This window comes from Vicugna pacos, chromosome 17 (assembly GCF_048564905.1).
Source record: "Vicugna pacos chromosome 17, VicPac4, whole genome shotgun sequence".
NCBI lineage: Eukaryota > Metazoa > Chordata > Mammalia > Artiodactyla > Camelidae > Vicugna > Vicugna pacos.
Window position 1 is genome coordinate 20854329 of NC_133003.1, and position 11026 is coordinate 20865354.

The 11026-nt window shown below is 54.0% G+C and overlaps 1 protein-coding gene across 1 annotated transcript; it reads right to left on the minus strand.

Annotated features, from left to right (window-relative positions):
• Positions 1–7277: 7277 nt before the first annotated feature.
• LOC107035272 (antibacterial peptide PMAP-23-like) lies at positions 7278–9171 on the minus strand. Its single transcript, XM_072940795.1, has 4 exons — positions 8974–9171; positions 8231–8341; positions 8012–8083; positions 7278–7405 (listed from the first exon to the last, which is right to left on the minus strand). Exons 1-4 carry the CDS (start codon positions 9169–9171, stop codon positions 7286–7288), a joined length of 501 nt encoding a protein of 166 aa, XP_072796896.1. The 3' UTR covers positions 7278–7285.
• Between the last annotated feature and the right edge of the window lie 1855 nt (positions 9172–11026).

The window sequence follows — 11026 nt, forward strand, 5'->3', positions numbered from 1 at the left end:
GGTCCCCGAGTCTGCCACCTCCCAGCCCACAGGACCCTCCTTTATGCTCAGCCTGGGCCTGATGCAATTGCTCAAGCAGGAGCCTTCCCCACCTGCCCCATCCCTGCCCCCGGCCAGGGTGTGAGCTGGACTTGCCTCAGGCCCCGCTCTTGCCTCAGGGGATTGCTGGCAGTGGGTGAGGTCTGCCTCCTGTGCAAGGTGAAGAAATGGTTTCTCCATCTCCCTGACAACATCTTGGCCTCTCCTGGGCCCCATGGGGGAGTTTCATGAGCAGGGTTGCTCCAGAGGGTTGAGTCGTCCAGCAGACGGAGGGACCAGGCTGTGTCCTACACCCTCTCGGCCTCCTCACTGTGACCTCCTGAGAACGAGGCTGAAGGAGTGTATTCACCACACAACCTCCAGCTCTACACACCGCCTGGCACCCAGTAGGCATCTAGTTAAAGTTCGATGAATGGATGTCAGCACCACCTCCAACCAAAGACTCATGCAGTCAGCCAGCACCTGGGCAGACAGTCAGTAACCCTCCATCCTGCTCTCTAGACTCAGCCCTCAGCCAGTGAGGGGCTGGCTCCATCTGTCACCTCTCCTGGATTCTTCTCCACTGCCTTTCTCAACCTAAAACTGTCTTGTCCTGAAGACTTAAACAAATATTTCCCCAGTGAAGACATACAGATGGCCAATAGTCACATGCAAAGATTCTCAATATGGCTAATTATCAGATAAATGCAAATCAAAGCTAAAGCAAGGTTTCAACTCCTACTGGTCCGAAAGGCCATTATTAAAATGCTGGAGAGGATCTAGGGAAAAGGGAACCCTCCTACATTGTTGATGGGAGTGTAATTTTGTGAAACCGTGGTTGAAAACAGTGGAGACCTTTAAAAAGTAAAAATAGACTTACTATATAATCCAGCAACCCTGGGCCTATATCCAGAGGAAACTCTAATTCGAAAAGATACCTGCACCCCAATGTTCATAGCAGCACTGTTTACAATAGCCACAACATGGAAACAGCCTAAATGTGCATCGACTGGATAGAGGCTGTCGTATTTATATACAGTGGAATACTACTCAGCCATAAGAAAGAGTAAAATAATGCCTTTTGCAGCAACATGGATGGACCCAGACATTATCATACTAAGTGAATAAGCCAGGAAGAGAAAGACAAAAACTACATGATATCACTTATATGTGGACTTTTTAAATGACACAAATGAACTTATTTACAAAACAGAAACACACTCACAGACATAGAAAACAAACTTATGGCTACCAGGAGTGGGAAAGGGGTGGGGAGGGATAAACTGGGAGTTCAGGATTAGCAGATGCTACTGTATGTCAAATAGACACACAAAGTCCTACTGTATAGCACAGAGAACTATATTAACTATCCTGTAAAAACCTATACTGAAGAAGAATATGAAAAGAAATACATACATGTATAACTGAATCACTATGCTGTATGCCAGAAACTAACACAACACTGTAACTCAACAATACTTCAATAAAAAAAAAATGAATAAAAATGTCGTGTCCCCAGACCCCACTATCTTGTCCTGCTGTCCTGCCTCCCAAAACCAAGCCCGAGATTCCCCACAATCAAGCCTGAGATCGGATCACCCGCATCATGACCCCAACGTGTTTTCTCTCACACTCAAGGCCCTATAAGCTGGCCAGCCGTCACTGGATCCAAAACCCATGCTCACGCGTTGTCTTTATTTACACAGGCTCTGGGCTTCCCTCTGTCCTCCCGCAACCGCCTCCTGCCCCATTCTCTGCTAATGTCGCTCTCCTGATTCCCCTCCTGCCACCTTGTTTCCTCCTTCTCCGTCTCCTCCCAGGACACTCTTTGTAATACACAGGGCTTGCACGGGTGCACCCAGATGGCTTTTCTTCCCAGTCCTCACACATTCCTGGGCACATCCCTTCCTCAGATACCAGTTACCCAGGGACACACATCACTGGTCTGTGTCTCTGAGTCAAGACTCCTGTGAATACCCCTGGCTGTCCGCACAGGGCTGTCTGGGGCTGTCGGCTGGGAGCCCCCACGGGAGCCCTGAGATGGCAGCCTGGGAGCCCCCACTGGCTCCTTCTTCCTCTGAGGACCCTCCCTGTCCCCCCGTCACCCCTGCCCTGTCCTACCACCACCCCCTCTCCTCTGAAGTGTAGTGACAACCTCCAGACTCCATCACCTCTGGTTCCAGGCTCTTCTAGAAATCAATTCTCCTTCCACATTGCGTCTGGGGGCTCCATCAAATTGCTGATTTGGCCATTTTACCCCCTGCCTTCAGCAGCTCACACACCTCCTCCCGGCATCAGGGTCTGAATCTTGATGCTTCCCACGGTCCTCACTCGCAGCCCTGCATGCTCAGGTCAGGCTGCCACGTCCACCCCGACCTCTCAGGCCTGTCTCAGGCGCTTTGCCTTCCTCCCGACTCTGCACCTGATCCCTCTGCTTGCTGTGACCTTCCACCATGTGAAGCCTTGTCTGACCTTCAACCAGAGAAACAGCAACTCAGGAAGTCTGTTCTGACTTGTCCCCAGTGACTCCTTCTCCAGGGCTCTGAGGTGGCCAGTGTGGGAGGACAAGGGAGCTCAGCTGGGAGAATGAATGAGCCAATGTGTTACCGTGGCCCAGAGACCATGACACAAGTTCTAATCCAAGTCTCCCATGGAATGACTGGGGTAGCAATTGGCCTCAGGTGACCTGTGGGATTCTCGGTGTTTGGCTGGGGCAAGTCAGAAGGCGATAGCCTGGACAGATGGTCCTGGTTGCACTCTCAGCCATGGAGAAGGAAGGAGAGAGGGGCTTCCGTGCAACCTGGTAACACAGTCCAGGTGTTGCCCCAGCGGCCTCTCGGTCAAGCTCTATCATTTTCCCAAGTCAGAGCTGGAAAAGGAGGTGATTACAGGAGAAAATAACTAGCAATACCCACGGTGACCAGGTATCAGGTCCCCCTGAAATCCTCCCTGTGCTCTCCTGCCTCTGCACCTTTGTGTTTCCTAACCCTTAGGACTGAGGTCCCCTTCCCCATCCTTCCATGGGGACAGGTGGCTGATCAAGGATGAGGTCTGATAAAGGAGTCAACCCAAGGAAAGAAGTTGAGACCAGAGAGACCAGGATTGATGGTCCAGAAACAGCATCTCTTATTATCAACAGGGCAGAAAGCGACCCCCGAGGGCTCAGTGGGTCCTTAGACTCTGGAGTCCAGCAGACATGTGTCTGATCATTGGTTGGCCTCTTATCAGCTGTGACTTCTTTGGGAAAACTCTGCCCTCGTGGGAACTCTCAGCAGCAATGAGTGTGAGCCCAGCTCTCATTGTCTCAGACACAGCTGAGAAGCCCACACGGGGAGCAGGAGGGTGAGCTGCAGACAGGCCCATCTGGGCACTGCCTCCATTTCCTGCATTCCCTGGCTGAGTTCTTGCTTAGACAGCGAGAGGAGCAGGGTGAGAGGGAAGGGGGTCTAAGGAGCCGGGTCTGGACTGGGAGGGTCTCCAAGGTCACAGTAGCTTTGCCTCGAGATGGTCAGGCTAGGCCTTGGGTTCTCTCCTAACGTTCCCCCCAACCCAACAGAGGACACCGCAGCCGAGAGGTGGGAGCAGACGGTCCTGCTGGAGCTGGTAAGAGTGTGTTTCCACCACCTGGTACCCTACCTGGGTTCCCTCCTTCCCCATCCCCCTCTATTTCCCATCCCAGTCTGGTTGAGGCAGACATCCCATCCTGCAGTTAAAACCCCCAACTGGAAAAAGCACAGTCTCACCTGTGTTTAGACACTTCCTTATCCCAGCCCCAAGCCCTGGACTTCAAAATGGTACAAGAGAAGGAGCCAGGGTCAGGGCTGAGCGGCCTGTCCTCTGGTCCCGCCTTCTGCCCACCCTGGGGAGCACATACGTGGCCTTAAACCAGACTTTCACCAACTGCACCTCTTTCTCCTGGTTTGTAAAATGGGAGATTTCTTACACATGCATGGAAGGCCCTCTTCTCCTCCATAGGGAAACTCCTCCCATACGCACTTGGACATGAGGATCAGAGTCCCAGTCTCCATAGAGCCTTCCAGACTCCTGGGGGAAAGAGGGACAGCAGCCATCCACTCCATAGCCACCCCCAGGACATGCTCACATGGAGAAGCCTGCCACAGCACAGGCCATTGTCGGCGTCCCCCCGAAGTCCCACTTGTCAGGAGCCTCACTCACGTGCATGGGGAGGAAGAAACCATGATGCTCCCTTGTATCTTTGTTGGGCCGAGTCGGGGCACTAGAAACCCTTGAGACACGTATTGGTGTGAATGCTATGTCCACCATGCGGACTACAGTGCAGCCGTTTCAAAAAATGAGCTGGCAACTACCCAAATATCCTTCATAAGTAAAAGAATAAGCGTATTCTGGTATATTTATACAGCGGACTACAACTTAGCAACAAAATATGAACAAATATAATTACACACAGTAACACGGAGGATTCTCACAAACATGTTGCATGAAGAAATTACCTGAAAAGCATATATACGGTATGGTTCTATTTTCTACTCATTTCAAAATCTGGCATCACTGATCTGTGGAGTTTAAAGTCAGGGTCATGGTTAAGGGTAGAAGGGGGAGGAGACTTCCGGATGCTGATTACACTTTGGCGTTCACATAGCAAGCACTCAGCAAGCTGTCCATTTATAAATGGTGTGTTTTTCTTATGTAGTTGTAATATTTCAATTGAAGGTTTTAAAACTAGAAAGTTGCCAGATGTATCTTTAAGGGGAAAAGGCAAGTTGCAAAATAAATGTACTAACTGATTCCATTTATGTAAACATCAGTCACCATAAAACAAGACACGGTATCTTTATGTGCCTCTATGTATATATATGTGTAGAAAAAACATCAGAACAGACACTCACACGATTGATGAATGGAGGTTGTTTCTAATGTGGAGATTGTGATGAGTGAGGCAGGAAAGCAAGTTATCAAAAGGAGTTTATTTGTACTAGGATTGCGTGAATATTTTATAAGGAGAATATGTCCCTTAACAACGCCTACAAGTAAAAAGAAGTGGGTGAGGAGGGAGGAGGAGGCACGATGGGTGTAGGACTCCATGGGCCCAGGTGCTCTTCACGGTGTTGTCACTATGACAACCCCAGAAACAGGTTTTGCCTTGGCCATGGGAAGGGTCCCAGAGCTGCTCTGAGAGCAGTTTCCAAACTCAGTGAGATGGGGCTGGAGAGAGGAGGGCATCTCCCCTCCTCTCCATAGAAAATCTCTCCCGAGTGGACGTGACCTCCAAGCAAGGGATGCCTTGCTCAGCAGGGACAGTCACTGTTCATTTGCCTATTTCAGGGCCAGTGAGGGCGAATGTCCACCTGTGGCCCCAGTTAGAACCACTAGGGAGGCACAGACAGAGTGAACAAGATAAATATTGGGGGATGTCTTCCGGGGCAAGCATCACAGCCCACAACTCTGCCCACTGAGCACAGGGACCTTGTTCATGCACAGGTGTAAACGGATGTCTTGGAGGCTGAACAGCTGCAGCGGCCAAACCCACACAACAACCTTGAACTTAGCTCATTCTGAGAATGGGCTCAGGCCTGGGCCCTGCCTCTGCCCCGCCACTCGGCCCTCCCACAGCCCCCAGGGGCCAGCGGGCCAGGCAGAGTGAGGAGTTCCGCTCCTCCCTCCGCAGCAAACTAATAACGGGGGTTATGACAGACCGATTCCTTCGCACACACTCCCAGTTTCAGCCCTTACCGCACTCCAGCCCTCTCAGGCGGTCCCCACACTGCCAATCCCAGGCCTCTCCTAGGGTCTGTCCTCGGAAGCCTGAGCCTCAGCACCCATTCCCAACAGGGCGCCCAGCCCCCACAGCACCTGCAGGCTCCTGTCTGGGGCTGGGGGGCTCAGTGACGTGGCTCAGGTCCTCCCCCGGTCTCTCTTCTGCCTGTCGCAATGAAGTATCCTGCGGCAGAAAGAAGGAATTCCCTTAGTTTCCTCTGTAGAACCTCTGTCAACCTGGGGTGACGTAGAGTGAGAAGCATGGGTTCCTCTAACCTGCCTGAAATCAGCCCCACCTGCTCCCCAAGAACAGACGAGCCTGACAGATTACAGGGCACGTGCTCTGCGCGGTCCCGCCCGCTGTCCCTCTGACATACGGGGCTCTGTGTGTTGGTGCAGGGTGGCCCCGAATTAGAGCTCAGGCCACCACTCAACAGGAAGCAGGTGCTCTGGGAGGCAAATCCTTCAAAGCACCAGCAGCAGAGTAGAGAACTGAGACAGAGAAGGACCCGAAGTCAGAAGAAGACAAGTCAATGGACAGGTCATTGAAGTGGGGACAGGAGCTCCTTCCAGCTGGCGACCTCAGGAAGAGGGGACACATCTGGGAGTGGGCCCCCCAAGGAGTGAGGAACAGAAGATACTTTTCCACCAATGAGGGAAAAGTCCCAGCAATGATTGGTTGAGGCTGCTCCCGGGACTGCCGCCTCCCCCGTGATTCCAGACAGCCCCCCAGCAAAGGTCAGCTACAGAGTTCAGAGTGGGCAGGATAGGGACAGTGTCTGAAACCCCCAGGCAAACACACATGTGGCCTGTGTGTCACTGTGTGTGTCTGTCAGTCAGACAGAGCCATTTATCCCGATGAGCAGGAGGCTTGCTTCTAATGGTGCCAATTGTGGTACCATTGGATCAGTGAACACAAGCCCATACCTGCAATCTGAGACCCCACAGAAGAAAGACTGATGTGTCTCAATGCCCAGAGCAAAGGCAGCAGCGGGGTGGGGGGGGGGGCTCTTGCAGAGTTCAGATTGTGAGGGAAGTGGAACAATCTGGGCACTGTACCTGCAGGCTGACCCTAGAGTCCACCAGCAGAAGACTGAGATGTGTCTCCCTGAGTGATTAACAAGAGGCCTGGTCCTCCAGGACTGTCACCTCCATACCAGCAGGAATAGCATCCCCAGCAGCACTGCACACACACTAGGTCCCCTTAAGCCCCTACTGGGTGGAGGAGGAGGAGGGCGGGGGAGTGTGAAGGGCATGGGTGTTCCTGGGAATGGAGCCCTGTCCTGTCCCTCCCGGCCCCGCTACCTCCGCCTGCCCTCCTGGAGAAAACAGCTGCCTCACCCATCTCTGTGTTCACAGAAGTGACCACACACGCACACACACACACACACACACACACACACAGAAGAGGGCAATGGGAGTTAAGGACTTCTGGTAAGAGTAGGACAACAGACAGGTGAATTTAAAATTCTTAAGAATTTATTTTCCAGAGTTTGAACAACTGAGCCAGTGTTAGGTGATCATTAGGACTCTACCCTGGGCGAATTTTATCACCAATGTATCCAATTACTTTCCCAACCGTATCTCGAACCCTGTTCACACGGTCACGGAAGAAATCACGAATCCGGCCAAATACCCCGACACTTTGGAGCTGTGCAGCAGAAAGAAACAGGATTCTTGTGAGGATTGACTTAGGGACAAGACCAGATCCATCCCCACCTGGAAATCTTCCATCTTGGACCACCGAAGGAGACTTGAGGCACCATTTGACCTCCTTGGCTGTGTCACTTGGAGCACGTGGTTGAATCATCACTCCCACAGACAGATGAGGACCAAGGTCCAGAGATGACAGGGGGCTTCCCAGGGGCACAAACCCATCTCAGAAAAGCTGGACGGGAGGGGGGCAGAAAGGTCCTGTCTCTAGTCACTGCCTCTCAAGCTTCAGCACAGTCAGAATCCCCCAGAAGGGCTCTTAAAATAGACATTACTGGGCTCCACCTCACACAGTGATTCCGTAGGTCTGGTCAGGCCTGAGAATCAGCCTTTTTCTCTAGTTCCCAAGTGGGGAGCCCACTGAGAGAACCACTGCTCTAAGGGATTGCAGAGCCCGGCCTGGAGACCTGGGGCTCGGGTGAGGGGGAGCCAGGGGAGGAGGGCTTTCCTGCGGCTACAGGGATGGCACAGAGGGGAATTGGCCCAAAGGCTGTTCCACACACCACCTCCACCAGCAGCCCCTGCAGCCCAAGGGGTAACTCACCTCATTACATGTTATATCGAAGTTGTACCTGAGCTGGTACAGGTTGACTGTCCCCAAACACTGTTTCACCACCTGGAAGGAGAGTCTCCAGGTCACACTGGAACCCATGAGCCATAAACACCCCTCCTCACCCAAGGAGCTGCTAACCACCATCCGCCCCAAGCCTCCTGTTCGGGTCATTGGGAGGCACCCACCAGCTCCCTAAGCCCCCAGCCTCACCCCATTCTCCTTGAAGGCACACTGCTCCAGTGGCAGCTGTGTCCTCCTGGGACACACGGTCTCCTTCACCGTGAAGCTCACAGGCTTCGGGGCGTCTGGGTCCTCGTCTTGCTGAAGGATCAAAGTGGGGAGACTGGCTCAGGCTCATGCTTCCTTGGGTGACCTATCTCACTGCCCCCAGCAGGACAAACCCCTTTGAGAGCCAGTCCCATGTGCCTGGCCCTGGGCTGTGGGCTGGGTGCAGAGGGGAGGAGGACACAGCCTGGTCCTGGGCTCCCAGGCACACAGGGAGCAGGAGGGGACCTCAGACCCACTCTCCTGAGGGGCAGCTCCCCTTGGAGGGGCTGAGGGAAGTCAGGGGACACCTGCAGGGGAAGACCTTGTCACTGGAACCCCCAGGCTGAGCACAGCCCTCCCCTGGTGGGGAAACAATGGGGTGCACAGGGGACTGGAAGCAGGGAAGTCACATCCCAGAGCCAGTGACCCCAGCGTATCCCTGGAGCCCCCAGGAGGCCCTGGAGCCTGAGCGGGCTGTCAGGGCTCTGTTCCCACAGCAGAGATGCCAGGCAGAAGGCTCTCACAATGGGAGGGGACCCAGCTCTGGGAGGATTTCTGTGAGAGGTGGGATCCCACTTAGAGGGAGAGGTGCCTTCCTGACAGAAGGTACAGCGTGAGCATAGGGAGGGACAGTGTGGCCAAGCCTGGCGGGAGACGCCTCCCTCCCCAGCCCCTCCCCGACTCACAGCCTTGGGCGGCAGGTCCAGCTCCAGGAGGCGGTAGAGATTGGGGTCTGAGGACTGCTCATTGAGGCGATCCACAGCTCGAAGCACCGCCTCCCTATAGCTCAGGGCCTGGGCGCTGGCCCAAGGCACCGCTAGTCCCAGCAGCAGTAGCCACAGTGACCAGCGGCGCAGGGAGAGGCTGGCCCTCTGGGTCTCCATGGTCCCCGAGTCTGCCTCGTCCCAGCCCACAGGACCCTCCTTTATGCTCAGCCTGGGCCTGGTGCAATTGCTCAAGCAGGAGCCTTCCCCACCTGCCCCATCCCTGCCCCTGGCCAGGGTGTGAGCTGGACTTGCCTCAGGCTCTGCTCTTGCCTCAGGGGATTGCTGGGCAGTGGTGAGGTCTGCCCCTTGTGGAAGGTGAAGAAATGGTTTCTGCATCTCCCTGACAACATCTCGGCCTCTCCTGGGCCCCATGGGAAATTTCATGGGCAGGGTTGCTTCAGAGGGTTGAGTCCTCCAGGAGACGGAGGGACCAGGCTGTGTCCTACACCCTGTCTGCCTCCTCACTGTGACCTCCTCAGAATCAGGCTGAAAGAGTGTATTCACCACACAACCTCCAGCTCCTGGGCCTCCTGGCCCCCAGTAGGCACTCAGTTAACATATGATGAATAGATGGCAGGACCACCCCCATCTAGTGCCTTTCACACCCATCCACTCCCTAGGCAGACATCAGGGCCACACAGTCCTATTCTGCGGACCCAGCCCTCAGCCAGTCAGGGCATCTCCTCCACTGTTCCCTCTTCTGGATTCTTCTCCTTTGCCTTCTTCACTCTAAAAATGTCCTGTCCCAGCCCCTTCCAGATGCACACTGTTCCCCTTACCCAGGCAGCCAGTAAGAGAAGGGTCATCTACACTCTGACCCCACTATTTGTCCTCTTTCAACTGCCTGCTTAACAGCTTTTGAATGACACAAAGGCCATGCTGAAGCCTTGTCCTTGGCTTCACAGGTGCCAGGGACCCCTCTGTCTACTGAAACTTCCCCCTCCCCCATTCTCCCCTGGGGCCACCTTCCTGGGTCCACTTCCTGGCCTCCCGGGTGCCTCCTGCTGTGTCTAATCTAAGTACTCAACTTTTAATAAAACTTTTACTGCAGGGCTTGCACACGTGATCTGTACAGCTTCTCAAAGCAGTTCTCATGCATTCTGGGCACATCCCTTCCTCAGATACTAGTTATCAGGGACACACATCACTGGTCTGTGTGTCCGAGGCAAGACTCCTGTGAACACCTGTGGTTGTCAGCACGGGGCTGTCTGGGGCTGTTGGCTAGGAGCCCTCACGGGAGCCCTGAATTGAGAGCCTGGGAACCCCACCTGCTCCTTCCTCTGAGGGCCCTCCCTGTCCCCCTGTCACCCCTGCCCTGTCCTACCACCACCCCATCTCCTCTGAAGTGTAGCCACAACCTCCAGACTCCACCTTCTCTGGTTCCAGGGTCTTCCCACACCACAGTCCACTGTTCCCTGCCATTGTCCAGGGGTCCATCAAACCTCTGATTACACCATTTTACCTCCTACATTGAGTCCTTGGCTCAGGGTCTGGCTCAGGATGTCCCAAGGTCCTCACCTGCAAAACCCTGTGTCAGGCCACCACGTCCACCCCAACTTCTCAGGCCAACTTCTCGGGCCCCAGGGAGCTTCTGATCTCACATCTCTACCCCTGATCCCTCTGACTGCTGTGACTTTTCATTTTCTGAAGCCTTATCTGAACTTCAACCAGAGAAACAGCAACTCCCCATCTCAGCTCCCACAGCCTCACAAATTCTCTTTTGACTTTTCCCCAAGGTACTCCCTCTCCAGGGCTCAGGTTGAGACACCAGGATAGAGTGGCCGGAGAGGGAGGAGGAGGGGGTCTAGCTGCGAAAGTGAATCAGCCGATGTGTTAGAGGGGCCCAGAGACCAGATGTGAATTCTAATCCAGTGTCCCATGGAATGGCCCTGAGAATGAAGCCCTGGGATAGGCCATGGCCACCTGTGACCTGGGGACTCTGGGCAATTGGATGGGGTACCTCAGATGGTGA